The 21,571-nt window shown below is 40.7% G+C and overlaps 1 protein-coding gene across 1 annotated transcript; it reads right to left on the bottom strand.

The window, feature by feature from the left end:
* Positions 1 to 1,523: 1,523 nt before the first annotated feature.
* On the bottom strand, positions 1,524 to 16,484 carry LOC102785549 (transmembrane protein 150A-like). The gene is made up of 8 exons (XM_006805430.2): positions 16,408 to 16,484; positions 14,537 to 14,807; positions 14,329 to 14,376; positions 14,113 to 14,199; positions 13,276 to 13,343; positions 10,721 to 10,848; positions 8,962 to 9,139; positions 1,524 to 4,128 (listed from the first exon to the last, which is right to left on the bottom strand). Exons 2-8 carry the CDS (start codon positions 14,599 to 14,601, stop codon positions 3,830 to 3,832), a joined length of 873 nt encoding a protein of 290 aa, XP_006805493.1. The 5' UTR covers positions 14,602 to 14,807; positions 16,408 to 16,484; the 3' UTR covers positions 1,524 to 3,829.
* Positions 16,485 to 21,571: the final 5,087 nt, after the last annotated feature.

Genomic DNA, 21,571 nt, shown 5'->3' with positions numbered 1-21,571 from the left:
GATTAGGAAGCCATGTTGGTCTTTGTTTTAAAGGGAACTTATTCACTGCAGGCTGCATATAGTGTTACAGCAGTGGGTGCTCATGTTGCACACAGTTCAAGTTTTAAATTGTGAGGTCGGTGTATGTACAAGTATTTCCTGTGAGACAAAAGCTCAGACTGCTCTAAACACCATCTCAGACAAAAGGATCAGTGAACTCATGGAGTGCTGAGAAGTCCATCAGCTGTCCATATGTCCCTCCACTATTAATAATAATGGATTGGATTTATATAGCGCTTTTCAAGGCACCCAAAGTGCTTTACAATGCCACTATTCATTCACTCTCACATTCACACACTGGTGGAGGCAGCTACAGTTGTAGCCACAGCTGCCCTGGGGCAGACTGACAGAAGTGAGGCTGCCATATCGCGTCATCGGCCCCTCTGGCCATCACCAGTAGGCAGTAGGGTAAAGTGTCTTGCCCAAGTACACAACGACCAGGACAGAGAGCCCGGGGACCGAACCGGCCGGTTACAGATGCGCTTCCCAACCCCCTGAGCCACGGTCGCCCAAGTATTGCTGCAGTACACAGTGACGTAATGAGTCTTAGACTGGCGGTCAGACTTTAGTGACATGAGATGAATCTGTCGTGGATATGACTGACTTAAAGCTTCTCTAACTTTTCATTGGTTTGTGCATCCAAGCAATGACAAAACTCTTCACTGTCTTTCTGCACTTTATACATTACAGTAACCTGTGAATTATGAAGGATCATGAGCCAGCTGAGCTACTACGTATGACAAAGAGAACAGATCTCCTCATTACAGTCATCTCGATCACAGCTCTGTGAAGACAGAAGCCCCACCCTCCTGCCGTCTGAATATCTGTTTGCGAGGGGCAGCCAATCAGAAGACAGTTGCCTTGATGAAAGGCAATCTAAAACTGCTTGTTTCAGATGGTAAATAAAGCTCGTGTCATTATCTCATAATGAGTCTTGGCTGTATCAAAGCTCATGAGATACATAAGGCTTTGAGCTGTAAATCAAGCAAAGCCACTCTATAAAGGCCATTGCACACCAAATGAGTTACAACACGATGCGTTTTGTGAAAAATTCATCCATGTCTGTGTATATTCGGTAACTGTGCACAATTTGGGTTACAAGCACTTTTGCCAAATGCAAAAAAAAAAAAAAGCGATAACTGCCACAAATTCATTCAGCATTTGGTGTGAACGGCTGCATTAAAGAACAGGCGAGTCCTAAAAATATTCTTAACGCCTGACATTTTCCACAGTGTGAAGCACCCAAGACCAAAAGTGAAATGAAAATAGAAGCTGATTTGTAGAGTTGAACTAATTTTGCCGTTTATATAATGTTGTAGTTTACACATTCACCCAACAAGAGCCCCGGTCTGATCCCAGGAGATCTGAATTCCTTCGGGGTTGTGTCAGGAAGGCCATCCCACACAGAAGAAATATAATCTAAATCAAAGACACAGCAGCTGAAAGTAACGTTGAGGAAACAAAGGGAAATAGCCACGTGCTAATAATTTATCATTTTTATTTCATATTTGAATATAAATCTCTGTCAAATGAAAATACCTAAATGATAGACAAAAATCATACATATTTACAGAATTTATAAAAAACAAACAATTTGTGTTGACTTGATTTCAGGGATTTGTCAGACTCCGTGATTACCATTCATTTACATACTCTTCAAATTCAAAAGAAAAACAGGACCAATAAAGGTTTTCTGTGTTGCTAAAGTTCAAGACGTACAGTTCAGGCAGCTTTTTGTAATACAGTGTTCCTACACAAACAACCCAATGATCTGACTGCTTATTGAAGTGCACATTTGGATAGAAAGAAAACACAAAAACAAAAAACAAACTAATGAAATCCACTAATTTAATATTTGGCCTGTGGAAGATGGCATTATGCTATAGATGCTGTAACAGAATCCCAACCCCAATGTGAGGACTCAAACAAGCTGCCATTGGGAGTCAAACTGCATGACTCAATAACAGTATGGCGAAACAAGTTACAGGTGAACACACGAGAAGAAAGAAAGAAAAAGAAAGTACAAGATGTAATGCTAAAACGGAAAAGACACAAAAAAATTAACTCAACCTGGAGTAGATTTTAGTCTTTTTGGCAAGTTTTGCAGGACAAACAGGATCAACAAAACAGACACATGATTGTGCATCCTGTGTAACTGCATCCACTGTGCCGTTACACAGGATGCTGACACTTCTTAGGACAGACGCTTGCAGACAGAGTCGCACACTGCCGACTCGCCATCACATTAAATACCTCAAACGCTGCGAGATGGAAAATGTTTCACAACTGTATTCTGTACTAGAAGCTTTCACCTTCTAGTAACATCCAACTGACAAAAAATAAGAGGTAGGTGACCTTTAAAAAAAAAAAAAGAAGGTATTGCTGGCATCCAGTGTTTCAGACAGTTTAAAATGACTCAACACTATGCAGAGGGCAGAATACTGTGCACACACCTCACTCACTCCAACATAAAGAAATGTAACCTAATCAGGCGGCATTAGCCAGCTGCAGTTTGACCAGTGGTGATGTGTGGCAGTCTGGTGTTGAGCTACTACAAAGATAACAACTTAAGAGAAATTGGCAACAACACAATTGAAAACAAAAACGCATCACATAAAGCACTTTGACATCAGTCTACAGCCTGTATCACATGTACCTCTCCTGTGAATAAATCACACTACCTTGGGCTTCACATCACTTCTTCCTGATACAAAACGCTGGTCTATGAACTCAAATAAGGCTTCCAAGGGTCCAGCTTGGAATCACATCAATGTGCGAACAAGAACCTTCAGATGCCAAAGTCGATTCTTGTTTTAACTCACACGCCAACTTGTTTTATAACATGGGCTTTAAATATCTGTCAGAAGCAAAGAGAGGGTTTGCGTTAAACTCATTATCACATGACTGATGGCAGTTATTGCGTGGACATCGGTGAAATAAAAGGTAACATAAAATGTTAGCATTTCAAAGAAACTGTCAACACATTTATGGAACGACATATAGGAGATGACGATTATCAGCTAAGGGTGATTGATTCATTTCCATGCTGCTGTCACACGAGGGACGCAGGCCCAACATACACATTTACACGTTTTTTTAAAAACATTATTTAAAAAGTACCTTCATCATCTTCATTCAAATTATCTGTGCAACCAAACCAAAGGCAGGTGCGATAATTAATTTATGCCTGATTGATTAAAAAAAAAGCTTGTGCGCTCTTAAACTGTAAAACATAACGTAACTATTCATTTCTCAGACATTCAGTGGTTCCTACCTACTACACAAACTCAGAAATCAAACATGAAATGCTCTTCTGTTAAAAGAAAAAGACAGAAAGAAAGAAAAGCGTGCCATGCAGAGAAGCAAAAAGCCGAAGCAGGTCGGCCACGCAAGGTTTTGGGTAGGAGTCTGGGGAGAAGGAGAAAACCATCAAGAGACCAGCTATGTTCATCTGGACGTAGCAATGTCCAGATGAAGAGAATCAGCTTTTGGAGAAAATAAAATAAAAAATAAAAACCTCTCTCCCAGTCAGGCAACACCCTACCTAATGCAGAAGTACCCAGATCAACAGCCACCGAGGAACATTCATGGCTCCAAACTTTCAACAACACTACAGGAAACAACTGTAGCAGGTCATGCCAACAGTGGAGATTTAAAAACAATAAACAGGTTGAGGATATCCAAACGCCTCCTCTTCCTCCATGTGCTGCCTCTGTCAGCTTGGCTTCCTGTGGGAGCCCGTGAAGCACCTCTGCGGTGATGTTTCAGACCTTTCGGCTGGGCTGCACAGCTACAACATGGCTGTGCTCTCTGGGGTACAGTTGAGATGTGTCGATGTGCTGCTTCCCCCAGGGGACTTGAGGCCTTTGGTTGCCCCTCCTAATGTTGAGCCCTGGCCCCTGGAACCCATGATCACTCCTGAGCCGTGGTGGCTCTGCTGCAAGCCTGCCATCATGGTCTCACTGGTGACGGTGCCGAACTCATAGGTGAAGGTGCCGTAGAAAACCAGGATGTCCACCGTGAAGACCCACTCGCAGATGGCTGCGGCGTGCTGCAGGGTAAAGCTCTCGTGAATGAAGAAGATGCCGCCTTGGAGGACAAGTTAAGGATGACAAATGGCTCTTGTAGAGAGAACACAGCATTTATCCTCACTGAAGCAGACAGAACATTCAAATCTCTACCAAACAGATGGACTTAAAGTATTAACCCTCTACAGCATAGCGTTGCCCTGAGGCAACAAACCACATTTTCATGCCTTACACTGGCCCTTCAAAAAAAACCAAAAAAAAACAAAAACTTTTTCAAATAATGCTACCAGACATCTCTTTCCAATAAAATGATGAGTTGAAGGTGGTGTGACTTTCATTTTTTTTTTTTTTTGGGGGGGGGGAAGGACCCCTTTCTGCAAGCTGCACTACATGAGGGACATCTCCATTAGGAGGCAAGATAAAGATCACTATTTTACATGTTTATAGTGAAATAAATGTATATTAAAGAATACTTGTATGTGCATGAATATGTTAAGAAGCTTATTTGATTGTTTGTTCTACTTTTTTAAATTTATTTATACAGTAAAACTGTTAATTTTCATTCGTTGCCTCAAGGCAATACTGCGCAGTTAGCCCAATTTTTTTCAGGCAATATAATGCATTTGCATACGAGTGTAGAGATGTGTCTGGGTGCATTTATATGATCATAGTCAATGTTTTTTACTTTACAATCTACTCATAATTACAGGACATGGATGTAAATACCTTTTATGGAAGGAAACCAAGGGAATGTGCACTTTCTGTCCTCAGAAAGTGAGGACACTGAGCTTTCAGGGAGTGACATTGAAGTAGAGAAGTGGATCCCTGAATGAGGTTTGCGGGACACTTAGGAGCTCAGGGGTCAGTTGGTAAAGTAACTGTGTCTGTGTGTGTGTTAGTGCCCACATAGCAGACAGGTCTGGCCAGGATCTGGTATCAAGTCGGCACTGCTGGCTGACTTCTGGCATGATAAGACGTATGTCTTCCAGATATGGGCCAGGCCTGGCATAGATGGCACTGTCTATGTGATGGCATGCCATATCTGGCTTGATTGTGACTTGGTTTATGTGGCCCAGGCCTACAGAAAACAGGTCTGGCCCAGATCTGGCATCAAGCTGGCACTTCTGACTGACTGGTGTTTTGGCAGAGTGTATGTCAACCAGATGTGTGTCAGGTCTGGCAATGACGCCACTGTTTATGCGATGGCATGCCATATCTCAGGTGGTAGAGCAGGTTACAAACTGATCGGAAGGTTAGCGGTTCGATCCCTGGCTCCTCCAGTCTGCATGTCAAGAGTGTGAATGTGCATGAATGTAGTTAGGAAGCACTCAGTTAAGCAAAAGTGGCATGTTGTATAGAGCAGTTTGAGTAATCTGGGAGAGTAGAAAAGCGCTATATAAAAATCAGTCCATTCACTGTCTGAACAGAGTTTCGACATGTTACTTTTGCACTGTTTTGCATGTTCTGGCACATGTTGTTTTTGCATGGCTTGATTAAGGTACACATTAGGCTGACATCTGGGGCTAGAGCGTAAACCGTTCTTGGCCAGCACAGGGCCAGCAGTGTGTCTACAACTGGCCCGTGGCTGCACACCACCTACAGATGGCCCACATACCGCAATGAATGACGGCCTTTGGTGGCCCAGATCAGGTTTGCCAGAGGTAATCCACACATGGTCCAGCACAGGACCACCAGTGTGTCTGAAACTGGCCTTGTGCTGGCCCATGTGTGGGCCACCACTGGCAAACCAGGTCTGGGCCACCAAAGGGCCGTCATTCTTTGCGGTATGTGGGCCATGTGTAAGATCTGTGCCGTGTGTGTGGACGTGTATTACTTATTGTTGTGGGGACACAAATTTGTTTACACACTCCCATTGTGAGGTCTCGCTTACTTTATGGGGACAAATTGCAAGGTTTTATGATTGATATATTATTAAGGACCCTAAAGCTCCCCCAAAATAGGGAGAAATATTTTTTTCTCAAAAAATTAAAAAGTCATGCAGTAGAGGGTTAAGTGACTGGTATCTAAATTTTTTCTTCACCCACAGTAGACTTACTTATAATGAGGACCAATGTTCCCTCCAATTTTTCATGTGTCTGAGCGTCCCTTTGACCACTGCGAGCAACATTAGACGTGTGCACTGTGGTCACGCCACCATCGAATCCAAGTTACATGGTTTATTAAAATAATCAAATTACAGCATTTACATTTATGTTAGACTACTTTTAATTAACTGCTTTTAGCCCACTTATAATGAAATTTCAAAAAAAAAAAATCTTGTTCATGACCTGTGTAGGATGTTAACACTATTGGAAGTAAAAATAACTTGAACTCCAATTTTGAAAACAACTTTATTTTTTTTAATAAAACTCTGACTTGTATTATGAGTGCGAGTCTGTGGTCTGGGAGAGAGTCCTGTAACTCTGTCTGCAAAATACAGTAAATAATGACCAATGATGGGCAATTAATTATATAGTTACTTCTTCAAAAAAGTAACGAGTTATGCAAACAAAGTTTTTTGCAGCCGTTTACCTAAAAATGCAGCCAAGGTGTTTTTTTAAACAAACATTTCAAACTATTTACAGAACAATCAGCTGTTCTGCATCAAATTTGATGCCACACAAATTATTTGTGCCACTCCAAAAAATAATTTCTGTCCACTATGAGATAAAGGAGAACAACAGCCTGATACCTGCAGGCCTGACAACAGGAGACTTATCACTGTCGCCTCATTGTTCTGACACAACAAAACTATTGACTACACTACACACTAACTACACCTAAACGTCGCAAATCTCTCACATCTCAAAACACGCCGTCACTCCTAAAACCCCCCCCCTTCCTAAACAACTAAATGCTATGTTGCTATATAATTTTTTTGATTGGTCGACATGGTACATTTTTCCACCAATAGGAAAGGGTTGGGTTTCTTTTGGTGTTTTTGCTCACAGGCTTTTGACCGTTTTCCTTATAAAAACACAGTTTTTACCGTTTCTTCCCGCAGTAAAGGACCCTAACAACGATAGTATTCAGGAAGAAAAACAAACACTGCATCTATTTTTATCATAACTCTGGTTTTACACTGAGTCAAAAACTGGTATAAAGTCCACACTTTTTCCGTCAGTTGTTCCGTCTGTCCTGCTCACATCTCCAATGGTTGTTCACGTTGTCATTAACGTGGCTTCACTCCACATCAGCCACGCCGCTTTGCTCGCTAAAAACACCGGTGTCGGCGCATAAGGACGCTGTCATAGCCTGTCAACGACGTTGATTGGCTGCGTATATACGAATGTGAATCGCATTATTGGCTGGACTATGGGATAATCCAGTGGTTCCCAAACTTTTTTTGCCAGGCCCTGCTTTGTTTTACAAGAAAATGTCCCCGCACACGCATGCGCAAACACATCCTTTAACCACACACACCCATATTTTGCTCCATTGCGGTTTATTTCACACCTCAAACATTTAGTAAACAATTAACTAAATACAAGTAATCTGCAGGTAGTAAGAAAATAAACTACCAACTCTTTTACGCTACGTCCACACCTACACGGGTATTTTTGAAAACGCAGCTGTTCCTATGTGTTTCGACCTTTCGTCCACACGTAAACGGCGTTTCGAATCACTGGAAAAAAAATTTAAACTCTTAACTCTTTAAACTCCTTCAAACTTTTTTGTGTTTAGTGTGGACGAGGAATACAGAGTTGGTCACTCAACGTCAAAGGTATGCCTTCTTTCACGTCACGCTGTGTGCCACGTTATTGTTTACAGGAGATAAATTGCAGAATGGCAGATATTCAGATTAACAGTATTTTGTCTCTATCTGCAGGTTTACACGCTTACATACACACATGCAGTTAATGTCCCTCTATTTACAAAGGCAGAGGCGTTACGGTGTAATTATTTTACGTGTAGTTGTTTTTTTCCTGTGTAATAATATTCAACATTGCTATCATTACATTTTCCAAAAAATGCCTCTGTGCAAAATGGGTTTAAAAACATACACAACTGTGGGATCCTGTTTGTCCGTGATTTAAACAGCCCAGCGCTGCTCCCGATGAAGGGAAAACCAATTCTGCAGGGAGACCTACCTCGGCACTTGTGCAGGTGAAGCCAAAGGGCAGATATACTTGACCATATTTTCTAGTCTTTGGCTTAGAATGAAGTTGGTTTGGAAACATATTCAGCGATGCTTCATCTCCTGCTTTGCATTTGTGTGGGCGCCCCATCAAAAACCTGTCCATTATGCTAGCAGTGTCCAAGCGTTTTTTTTTCCTTTTCATACCGCGCCCCCACCTGCAATGGCACTGTGCCCCCATACTTTTTAAGGTCTGTTCTAATCCTATACAGGAGCAGCCGGTCACTTACTGACTAAACAATTCTTTTTTGCAGTGTCAAAGTTTTCATTTTAATTCAGGTTAGATTTTTTTTTGTGCGCAACGCAGATTTTCTGTGCGCAGAGATCGTGCCAGCAGTGCGCACACGCGCAGCTTAGAGGGAACATTGATGAGGACGGAGCTGAACGGTTCTAATTTCTGTTGCCAATCAGCCAATGAGTAGGCAGGCAGGCAGTTTGACATCAAAGGCTATTTTTCTTATTTAGTTCATAGATTGTTCCTGTCCCAGGTGAGGTGGTGAGAAAAGCAGGTAACACCCTGCTCAGGTCACCACGAGGTCCAACTGGAGCAAGAGCATGCATGGAGAACACAAAGGCCTCGCCTAGGTTTGAACCCAGGACGGTCTTACTGTAAGACCCAGAGCTACCATGCCTTTGAATGACAAAGTCATCAGTGTGGCTTTAAAGGAACTCAATAAAAGCTTAAAAGAGCTGAAACCACATTCATACGTTTATCTGCATAATAACAAGGATCTCACTCCAGTAAGGAAAGGATACTGAAGACGAGGGAGATCATGGCTCCCAGTGCCAGAGCCACTCGGAAATGAGCCATCCAGTAGTCGAGGGCCGTGACAGCCAGACGGTAGGTCAACACACACTGCAGGCACACAAACAGCAGCCCTGCTGGAAAGGCCACACCCGCTCCCACATAGTGAAGAGATTTGGCATGATCAACCTGTCAGATGGAAACAGAAGAGCCGTTTGAACTGTGACATCTACGAGGTCTTCACTTATTGTGATCAGCATGACTATAAAATGAAAATAAAATAGAAGGCAATGATTTGCAAGTCTCATAAGCTCATTTTATTCACAACACAACACTGAAACATCAAATGTTTAAACTGAGAAAATGTATCATTTTAGAAATTAAGGTCATTTTAAATTTGATGGCAGCAGCATGTGAGTAAACACATCTTTAGCCGTCTTCTCCGGCTAAAGAGAATATAAAATTGACCCTGGTAACAAAAAATGCTCTGTGGTCAGACAAACTGACGACAATCCAGCTTATCAGCAGCACTCAGTTCAAAAGTCTGCATTAGACTGTATTGAGGCACATCAGTGCCTGTGAAATTAACAGCTTGTACAAACAGAAAGATCCCATCAATACCGAATGATATGTACACTGGTTTTAGAGAAACGTATCCTCCCATTCAGGCGATGGCTTTTGTGTTGTGTAGGTGCTGAACTGGCCTGCTTGCAGTCCAGACCCTTCAACTAAAAACATCCAACAGAAGAAAAATCTATTTCAGACAAGAATGAGACAATACTGCTGTTCAAGTTCAGCAGCTGCTCTCTTCAGTTCTCAGATATTTACAGACTATCGTGGAAAAACACGAGGGCGCTTTTGTGCGCCACATTCAAATGAGCAGATATGGGTTTTTTCTTAAAAGTGGTACATTTTCTCATTTTAAACATTCGATGGGTTTCTATTAGGGCTGCACGATTTTGCATAAAATGAGAATCATGATTTTTTTGCTTAGAATTGAGATCACGATTCTCTCACGATTTTCTTTTCCAGTATAAATATTTATTGCGCTTATTAACTGCACATCAACTTTGTAACAGTTGAGACTGAACATAAAAACAACAAATGTCTCACGTTTTGTCGTTGCCGCAAAATGTTGCACTGCTTGAAATTCCGTCTCCACCGTTGCTCGACACTGCGTGTATAGAGCAGGTAGTGCAACAATAGAAAAATAGTTGCGGGACGGCACTGTGTAGCGTTTGTCTAGGGTGTTGATCATTTTCCTAAATCCCTCGTTTTGCACAGTGTTGATGGAGCCATATCTCTGGTCAGGTGATAAGTAATAGCCTCCGTAATTTCTTTGTGCCTGCGGGAGTTCGATGGGTATAGGGAAGCGCTGTATAAGGTTCCCGTTATTGATGTTTGGGTGGTTGACCGGGACGGATTTTCTCCTGTCACTTTCTCGTCATCCCTGACGTGCTCTCCGTTGTTTTTTTCCTGCCAATTTTAGCAGCCAGCCTCTGTATCACGTGGTATAAGGCTCCGCCCTTGTCATTTGTTGAGCAGGAAGAGTGAGCGCTTGTTTTCATGCAGATTACGTCCCAGATCAAAATGCGGTACAATCGTTGTTGTCTTTTTTTTTTTTCTTTTTTTTTTTTTTTAAATCGTTGTCATTTGGAAATGAGATCGCGATTTTCTAACGATTAATCGTGCAGCCCTAGTTTCTATTGTGAATAAAACACAGGTTTATGATATCTACTAATCATTACATTCCTTTTTTTCTTCACTTACCTGAAAGTTGCCCACCATGACAAGACCAATGGCATTGGTGCAGCCAGACACCAGAGCGCTGGTGTTGACCCAGCATCTGTGGCTGTGTTCGATCACTTGGGCGTAGCGCAAAAAGCACACCATCACAACTGTTGGAAACAAATTTAACAAGTATTAATAATCTATAATCTTTTTGATTTGAATGTGGAAGGAAGCGGTCTTAGTATGAAAAGTATGCTTTTGTTTTCCTAATTTTTTAGAATAAACTTGAATGCCTGAGATTTGGACACTCGCTGTTCTGCATCATGAGAAAAGTAGCTGGGAAGTGGCTTCACGCATTCTTCCAAAGGTTAGACTATGTGATTCATGTAACCGCTGCGTTAGACAGGATGCTGGCTTTCAAATACTGACATCTCTGCTTGCATAAGGGTCAATTTTCTCAGCAGGCTTAAAAACCCAAGTTGCAAGTCAGTAAAACAGAGCCCAACATCACAAGCTACCAACAGGAAGGAATTGGAGGGTCTAAAACGGTTTCTGGTCTACCGAGGAATTACAGAAATGCATCATTTACTAAAAATGCAAGGAAACAAAATAAAACCATGACAGCTGGAATATAAAGGAAAGACATGAGAAGTAAAGGTGACGTGAATAATGAAGTAGAGTTGCAGGAGAGAAGCAATCAAGCAGCTGTGGGAAACTGGGACAGAAGTGAGTGGTGATAAAACAAGAGAGAGGGGGGGGGAGGAGAAGGAATGGAGGAAAGCCACAGAAGGTGAATGCAGGGGAAGGGACAGAGGGGGAAGGAAAGCTGTATTCATTATTGATTAGAGAGCACAGGCTATTTCCAGCCCCTGCATAACTCTCAGAGGCTTGTGGCTAACGTCTGTGCCTGTGGGAAACTGGAGAATTAATAAAATATACAGAGTGGACTGTGGAGACAGTGTTGAGATGAAAGGTGTCTACTGCCTAATTTTGTTTAACAAACAGAAGCCAACAGGCTTTTCACTCAAGTGTTGGTGATGAACATAGAGACAGATTAGAGATTTAACCAGTCCACTAGAGCAGGGCGATATGATCAGAAATATTTATCACGATATAGATTTAAAAATTTGCAATAACGATATAACTGACGATATAATTGACCCTAGACAAAATACTTTACAACTCCACAACTTTATTAGTGCAAAAAACTCCATCAATGTATTTCCACTTAAACAAGCAGCTGTTTTTTTTTTTTTTATGTGAATTAAAGTTATATAAAAATTTAACAGTGCAAATGCAAATTCCTTGCTGACAGTTTAACCAAAAAGCATTTCCAGTGGAAATTGGCCGACATATCCTCAGCATAACCATGTATAATATCCACAAAACTTAAAGAGGTTATACACACACAATACGGTAATATTATGTTGAAGCACAGTACGTATCACTGTGCGAGGCGCCTGCCTAATATAGCCGTAATGCTCCGACAATCCATCGAGTGGTGCGGCTTCGTAGCTTAGCAAAGTCGTACTAAAACATTTGACAGATTTTCGAGCGCCGTGTACATAAAATCGTTTCGAGGTCAGTAAACACAACCAGAGTTCATACATAAGGCACACGGGATTATAAGGGGCACTGTCGATTTTCAGAAAAATCAAAGGATTGATTTTAAGTGTGCCGTATTTTCCAAAAAACACGGTAATAACGACGGCCCGCTAGCATGCTCTACCAAAAATAGTGCTTTGTTGTGTGTCTGACGGACGAAAGCTAAACCAGTTCCACACCACTGAAGTTGCAGCATTTTTACAAACCAATTCTGGTTCATCTGTTTCATTTAACGATTCACTTTAGCTCTTCTCATTCTGCGTCGCCGCCATGTGCATATGTAAACAATGGCACTTCGCATGCGCGTTTTACCCATATTCTATCGCGATATTTCATTTTCCTATCGTTGCCCAAAATTACACCGGTATTACCGTGAACGGTATAATATAGCCCAGCCCTACAGTCCACCTTTTATTCCTTATGAAATGACCCCACACCTTTCTTCTGTGTGTCATTTAAGATGCTCTTAAATGTTTTAAGACACTAAAGACTAAAAAAATTAAAAAAAAAAAAATACACCAAGGCATACTTTGGTAATCAATTACAGAGGGTATCATTCTTGCTAGTCGAATAAGAAGTTTGATGTTCTCACAGATGATTATCTCAGTTTAACATTAAGACTTGAAACAGAAAGTAGCTTAAAGTGATTATGTCATCATTACCACAACAAAAAAAGGAAGTGTTGAAATGTCAACTGGCAGTTTTACAGGAAGTTATTAACCAAAACTTAGTTTCTCTGGGTACAGTCGCTTCCTGTTGTCTTCAATTAGTGATACATTAGCTAACACTAGTACATAAACTAAAACTCTGTCGTTGGGTGTTGCTAAAACTTAACATAACAATAGAACATAAAACATAATGAGGAACAGATTTTCCCATTGTTTACAGACTACATGTCACACTCAGCCAACTCACTGCAAGCTACATCGACATCTATACACACTGTAAAGATATGCATGCATGCATGTACTGCGTTTAGTTCGGCTTACCCATGAAGGCTCCAACATTGCCTATCAGGCTGAACAGACAGCTTTCAGGAGGGTAGGAGCCACATTTACTGTGAAGACAAGATATAGACAGTATTTACAAAGACACACACACACACACACACAACAGAAATGACAAATGATTCTAATTTCTGAAACACCAAAGATGGCAGCTGTCCTGCCTCTACCCTTAAAGAGCAAATCAACAATGTAACGAACTGAAAAACATGAGTTAATCATGTTGTTGCAGTGTCACATACTGAGATTCACAACTAAACCGTTCTGAAACCACTCGATATACTAAAAACATGGAAAACTGTACTTATTGTTTTTTGTTAACTGCATCCATTTGTTCAATGATCTGGTGTGAGAAGGAGGAAACAGTCTTAAGCAGTCATTTATAAGACTAGCCATGGCTCCTTCCCCATTCATTTAGATAGGATCTTTAAGATAAATGCCCAATTAACTTCCCTGAGGTGATGACAAGATGGCTGCTGAATAGTGAGACTTACTTTAAAAAGGACTACGCATGTATTTTACCTGACACTGTTTAACAGTATGCTTCTGCCAAGGGATGACACCAAACGTCGGCTTACGCAGCCTGAAACTTAGATGAGAAATCATCTAAGCGTACGGACTGCGAAAACTTGTTTGGAGTGATTAGTTTTTACAAGAGCGCTATTGTACTCCCCTGTGGTAAGTGGCGTATTTGCAAATGAAACAAATGCAATTTATGCAAAACGATGACATAACAAGATGATAATTCATGCTTCGAGGCCTTTGCTAACACAAAATAGCTTTTGTACTCTGAAACAAAGACATTAAGTGTAGCAAAGGGACCTGATGAGGGGGATGTCCTGGATGGTGCAGCATGACTTCGGGAAGCCTGGCCGGGGCAGCTCTTCTATGCATGTTACATTGTAAGACCTGTAGGAGTGACACAAAAAGCTCTGTTTATTCCCTGCTCATAGCTATGGAGTTAAGTTACAAAAATAAACCAGAGCTATTAGATATTTTAGCTCATTTAATCACCTTCATAGAAGAAAAATCACATACCAGTTCTCCACAGGACACACATGGTGATTCATCACAGCCATGGCATACCTGTAGAGTAAAAAACCCACCATAATTTAAAGAAAGAAACAAATCCCCAATGACAAAAGCCCATTTGCCCTGTCCTTTCCCACAACCCCTTCAATTAACCGACCCATCATGTAACACATTTAAATGTGACAGCATACAAGACCCAGGCACTGTGACTCACACTATCCATATTCCTGTGATGGAGAAGGCAGACAAGCTGACAGGTAGTACAATCCAGGCAGTCATTGGGCTGGCAGTGAGCAACCTTTGTCCCAAGCATGGGGTGAGAGGGCGACTTTGGGCTGGAGCGGCAACGGATCAGGTTGGGGGTGGGTGGGGTGTGGGGGCACTAACACACAGGGAGACACACGGGGGAAAGGGGGGCATGAGAGGGCAAAAGGGGGAATGGCACAGCTCTTCTGCTCCACACGTTCCTGCAAACAGCAGCAACCCTAAAGAAGGTGAGGAGTAGAAGGACAATTTTATTAAACAGATGAAGCATTCAGATAGATTTTTTTACAGACACATCTTCAGTGTTATATCATCTGGAAACATCTTGCCTTGGCATGCATATCACAGAAAAAAAAAAGAAGCTCAGTAGCCTCACATGCTCTGTTAATGGTCGCATTTTAAGACATAAATGCAAGCGGCCAACTGTTAAGCACATATACACTGTGCTTGTGTGGCACAAGGGACAAAATAAGCAGTGACTGTGCGTACTCTTATAGTAAATTGAAGGTCCCGAGCATGCTGATAAGGAAAAAAAGACAAAACAAAAAAAACAAAACAGATGGCGGCCAGCCTATCAAACTCTCTCAGGGACCCTTAGATTCTTGATGAACCTCAGCGCAAAATAAAGTTTACATGCAAGATTGTTCCATTTACTGTAAACAAAACACACATTCAGCAATAAAACCTCACTGCATCCACTAAATATCTTCCGTAAGACTGCCCTATGTCACCATTACCAATGTCCATTTGTAACGGCATCTGTTCCCCACATGATGCAAAAACTGACTGCACCTCTAGAAAAGAAATGAGCAGCAACATGAAGCTGTTAAACTGTCTGGGAAAGGTGTACGCTTTTGAGAATGTAGACTTGGTCAAGGTCAGCTGTGTGGTGGAGGAAAGCATGCCCCAACACAGATGTGTATCACTTTACACAGGGTACAGTTACAAGTGTGCCCTTGGCTCAGAGGGACTATACAGTGGCATTAGATGGAGTAGAAGCTCTTGTACCCAAAGAAGGGTTGAACCCACAAATGAAGCTGTGTTAAAATTATTGTTCTTTTTCTACTATGTAATGTAACAACAACAACACTTCCCACAGTGACTACACCCTACTATTTGTAATTACAAAACTCTACAACTAAAAAAATAAAAATAAAAAAAAATCCCAAATCACTCATTTAGGTTTCGTATCTTTTAGCATTTGCCAAACATAACTTGCCCGTTTGTTTGACGAAACCAATTGGCTTCACAACATAAATACTTACTCATACAAGTAATTTTAATTATGAACTACTAAAGTTAGCATTTATAAATGTAACATTGTAAAATATGCTGTAATGACGAGGATGACTGACCTTTTATTATTCTTACCTCGCCTCTACGGAGGACTTTAGCATACTGAACAGAACAGTCTATGTAAAGGGGGGCATAAATGCCCCCCCTCCCTTACCGCCCGCAGCCACTCACAGCAAATATTCGCCACTGTACTTATAAAAGGCAAAATACAACCGTGACAGTATGTTTTTTGCGAACAGCCAACAACACTAACTTTTCCACTGTCTACTCCGGCCAACCAAAGGCAGTAAGATCCCGGAGCACGGCAGCCTTCTTTGCGAACCGCGGAAACCCAACCGTTAGCCTCGCTAGCTTCAGCCTAGCTAGCTAGTTAGCTCGCACTTTACCAGTTCGTTTGACTTGACACCTGCACGCATCTCGGTTTCCGCTAACCCCAGCGATAAGCTCCGAAACAAGAAAAGATTAAAGACCAAGAACATCTGTGGTAACTGGACAGCTATAGTGCAAAAATTAGTTTACACCTACCTTCCACCTGCTATGCCCACAACAGACCTCAACAACCTTGGTTTCCCTTTAAAAACAGCGTTTTCTTAGCAAACGAGGTAATTGCTTAAATGCGTTCCGGTTGGGCGTTTCAAAATAATATATAGTGGCCGTTGCTGTTAGAGTTTCCTTAAGAATAAATAAATGATCAAATAATTTTAGTTTATCTTTATAACAATAACTATTCCATTGGTAATAAAATACAGAAGATGCTCTGCACCGCTAAGAAAATAAAAAATATATATATAAATCACCACCTCCGTTTAATGCACATCTCCTCAGTTTGCCAATCAAGCCCGGAAGTCACACCTTTGGGGCCAGCCGACAGAAACCATTTTACATGTAAGCCGATTTTGCATAAAAATATTAATTAGACCTTCAGTCTTCATTTTTTTGTCTGCAAATTGGAAATAAAACACTTTTATTTTCTTACAATCATATAATCTTTTATTCTAGTGTAACTAACTTGACAGAGCTCACAGTGCTGTCAGGCCCCACTGTGCGACCCCGCTGTAGTTTTTGGTGAGGTGGTTAAGTAAGAAACGTGATTTGAATGTATTCAGAAACGTAAGCTGATCAAAATTTATGTGTGCTTTGTTTCTAAAATAATATTGACTCACTGTAGTTTCTTCTCCTTCTTCTTCTTCTCTTTTTCAAAGTTTCTACCACAAGAACTCATCTCTAACAAGTGATGGATTTGGCCATTAGGGGAAAAGGGAATACCATAAATGATGAGTTGCCAGCCTGATACAGAACAAGCTGAAACGTAAGCACATAAATGGTGTTCAACCTACATGGCAGGACAGCCCTCCAATAATCAGTCAATAACCCTGGCAATACAAGAGCAGTGTAATTCACTTGTGTGTCTCAGCAGCGAAAGCACACGAGCAATTAATAAGTAGAATTAGCTCTGACAAGCTGTCTCAAGAAGATGGAAGTAGTATTTTGAGGAGCTGATGAATGAAGAAAATTCATCAGAGGACAGATGGAGAAAAATGAGTGAATCAGGAAGTTTCACACATGTCAGGACAAAGCAGTTGGTCCACACGACATATCTGTGGAGATAGTGAGATGCCCAGGAGTGAGGGCAGTGGACTTTTTACCTCAGTCTTGGAGAGTGAGAGGATGCCTGAAGAATGCAAAAGTTAACCATTATTTTCCTTTGATTGCATTTGAGTATCACTGATAATCTAATCTATTCCTAATCGGTATCTACTCAGTATTTTTTCTGACGAACACAGAAAAGTGGTGTTACTAATAACATTACTGATGACTGGATTCTGTCACACACAAGCAATCAGATCTCAAAATCGAAGCGCCATTAATTTGATTATTCTGTTTCCTATTGTGATGTGTTAAATTGTCTCTGAAAATGATGTATTGTTGGGAATCATTGCAATAATTCTTTCAAAGCTTCAAACCAGAAAATAACAATATCTGAAATATCTCCAAAGCTACTTTATGAATACTAGAGGTAAAATAACCTGTGCACAGCAGAAGCGGGAGAAGCCAGTCATCTAAATGTAAAAAATAAAAATTCTTAGTAAAAAGCAACATTTAGCAGAGCACTCTGCCCCCTTCCCCCATACTACACAATGTAAAACAGATAAACAAATATTTTGATGGGGTTTTGTTGTTGTTCTGTTTTGTTTTGTTTTTTATTTGAGGCAGCAACAAAATCTAACTCTTTTTAACAAACTGGAATATGAACATGTGTACAATTCACACATGCAAGTAGTGAGAAAATAAGATTAGGTTGTTGTACCTCACTGTACCTAAAAAAAATATTGACACCAAAACTGACACTGCGAAAAAGGTATACCATAAACAGTGTTGGGGAGTAATGGAATACATTTACCGCCGTTACGTATTTAAAATACAAAATATGAGTAACTGTATTCCGTTACAGTTACTGTTTAAAAAGGTAGTATTGAGAATACAGTTACTTTGTTGAAATAAATGGATTACACGGCGGTACTTTCCTGTTTCCTGTTTGTTTGACAGCTACGTTCTGTTGTTCCAGGCGGCAGCGTTACGGTTGCCATGGTTACATGGTGACGCTCTCTTTGCGACTGTCTGTTTCCTGGGTGAGAGAGCGCCTTTTTGTTGTTGTTGTGCTAAGCTAAAAGGCAGTGTTACAGACATAGCCCTAAAGAATGTAGCCTCATGGGCAGTGTAGTCCGTGCTGCAGGGAGAATGGACTGTCATACCAGTTATGTGTCTGTGAGCGAGGGAGGGAGAAAAAGGAGAGTGGAAAAGTAGAGTTATCATCAAGCAGAAACGGGAGCTGGAAGCATGTAAATACAATAATAACCACTGCAGCCAAGAAGAGTGCCTGAGGAGCCCAGTTGTAAGTAAGCTATTAGGACTCGACTGTACACTGTGTTTGTGTTTTCCTCCGAAACAATAAGTTGCAGCAGCCTTTCAACGCCTCTCTCTGTCTCTCGCTAGCAAACTTGGCCCAGACAACAAAGTAAAGCTAGTTTTCAGCTATGAGCCCAACACGGAACCCGACGTATTAGCCAGAGGTCCTGTTCGGAGCCGCGGACCTTCAGTAATAGTAATAAATAACATTCATGTAGTTGTAAACAGCATGATAATATATTAAATAATCCAAAGTTTTCAGAATACGTTACTCTCATTGAGTAACGTAACGGAATACGTTACAAAATACGTTTTGGGGCATGTATTCTGTAATCTGTGGTGGAATACATTTTAAAAGTAACCTTCACTGACCAACACTGACCATAAAGTATAATCTGCTGTGGAGTTTGCAGATTGCAAAGTTGTTCACTTTGAAATTATGTAATAACACCTTCAAAGGTCAAACGCCAGCATTTACTGTGGCTGAACAATCTGTGTTTGAATTTAAATAACAGGGAATGTATATGACCGGAGGCTTTAAAAAAGCTACAGGGCAGATTAAAACCTGCATTCTTGCTCTGCTAAGCAGCTTTAAAGGGACTAAATATGATCTTGTGGACATTTGTGATTGACAACAAAGCATAGGCTTTGGGGTTTGGGGGGGTCATATTAATCCCCAGATTTGCAAGTAAAAAGTTGTTTTGTTTTAGCATCTTGCATCATGAACTGGATCAATAGGGAGATTCAGTTGTAAATGAAAAGTACAAAGAAGTATGACCGATTATGTTTGCTAGCTATGTTTGTCACTATGTTGGACAACTTTAATTTAAATTCTTTCCATTTAAATCCTTTTGGATCTTTCTCACATTTATTCTGAAATATTAAATTCTATGACAATCCATCATTTTTAATCACCACATTGTAAGTTAGAAATTTCAGCAATACTGTAAAAGAGGACTCACTAAGGCCACAAGTGATATTTACAGGAAAGACATTCGGATTTATTCAGCAGACAGTTGCATAAATGGTTTTGTGATAAAATCACTGAAAGATATGTATATATATATATGACTTGGTCTGTAGGTAGGTAATGTTTGTCACCATGTCAGAGTAAAGGTCATAGTAAAAATTAACCACATTATTTCCTCCTTAAAATGCAAGAGCTGCCTCTCATTTCTTTATGTTTTGTTGGGAAAATGAGAAAGAGGTGCAGGGATTTATTGAAACATGCAAACACACATGAAAACACAGCAGATAAGACAAAAACAGTTTGTGGAATTCTAGCAAGCTTGAAAGTCAATAATTGGCATGGCCAACTTTATTCTTCAACACAGCCTGAACTCTCCTATGAAAGCTTTCTTATAGTTTCTTTAAGTACTCTTTAGGGCTAGTTCTCCAGGCTTCTTAAAGGATATTAAAAATGTTTTTCCTTGGATGTTGGTTGCCTTTTGTTCTCTTCTTTCTCAAGATGATCCCATCACAATGATCTCAGCCTCAAATCACGACAGAGCTGTGTTTTACAGATTCCTGTTGACACTCACCGTTCTACCTCTCTGCTGAACTGCACTGTACATACTGACAACAATTTGCACCAAGGACATGACTTTCAGATAATGTTAATCAATGCTCAACAAATTATGTGCTACTGCAACAATTTAAAATGAGTTTTCTGTTGAGTTGTCTCGTATGTGTAGACACATTATTGGTTTATCCCTCGAATTGGGTGCCTTTCATACACTTAAATGATTCACAGATGTGAAGTGGCTTAACAAACAAGAAAAACATTGTTCTGAAAATGTATCATATGGAAAATGTTCTTTTCCTTTCTCTTCCACATGATGTGACCCTACAGTTTGCATCGTCATCCCAGTTTACCCCTTGTTCTAATGACACATTATACTAATAAGACTATCTTAAGTCTGAAAGTGGTATTTAAGTGTCACTGATTTAATGACTTCAGTCCTTAATTGATTTAACCCTCATGTGGTGGCTGGCAGCAGGAAGGTAAATAAAGGGTTGACATACTTTATGGCTCTTGTAATAAGCCAATAGTCTTGCAGAATGCCATCATTGGTCAGCCTGGGCTGTTAATCAGCAGGACAATAATCTGATATCCAATAAGAGGATTCAATGGCAATCAAAGTCATGTTGGAGACACTTGTTTCTTCTGAGTAGAAATGTTCAGCCTGCTAATTGCTTATGTGAATGTGTCACAGCGTTGCTGCTGATGCTTGTCTGCTGCTTTAACATTAAAACCACATGTTTTAATGTTAAAGGCATGCAACCTTGATTCACTTCTGAGGAACGCGCCCCCCCCCCCCCCCCCCCCTCACCCACCACCCACCCCCTCCCAGTCAGGAAGTAGGCTAATGCTTAAAACCTTTATCCTCTTTTATGTATGCACTAGCCTTCCTTTGTTTCCCTTTGCTATAGGAAACCAATACAAAAACATCTCACAAATAATTTGAAGTGAACTTTTAACAACACTTCTACTAGAAATCTACAGTTTTTCCTGTATTAAAGTATTAAGTAGTGTAGTTTTATTCAGACATCATGCAAGTAACAAAGATATACAGTAGTATTTCCCACACATAGCCTTCAGGTATAACTTCTTGAGTAAGGGATTTCAAAACACATTTTATATAAAACGAGATGTATTCTTATTGGTCATCTGTTCAGATATTCTCCACAGCCAACATCATGTCAGCAGGCAGCTCAGCAGAGGATAATGGTATTTATATGTCCTGTAAGCACGCGGATCCTCTCAGTCAGCAACATTAAC

This window comes from Neolamprologus brichardi, chromosome 12 (genome assembly GCF_056152115.1).
Source record: "Neolamprologus brichardi isolate AB-2024 chromosome 12, ASM5615211v1, whole genome shotgun sequence".
NCBI classification, from domain to species: Eukaryota; Metazoa; Chordata; class Actinopteri; order Cichliformes; family Cichlidae; genus Neolamprologus; species Neolamprologus brichardi.
This window is presented reverse-complemented; position numbering and strand designations above follow the sequence as displayed.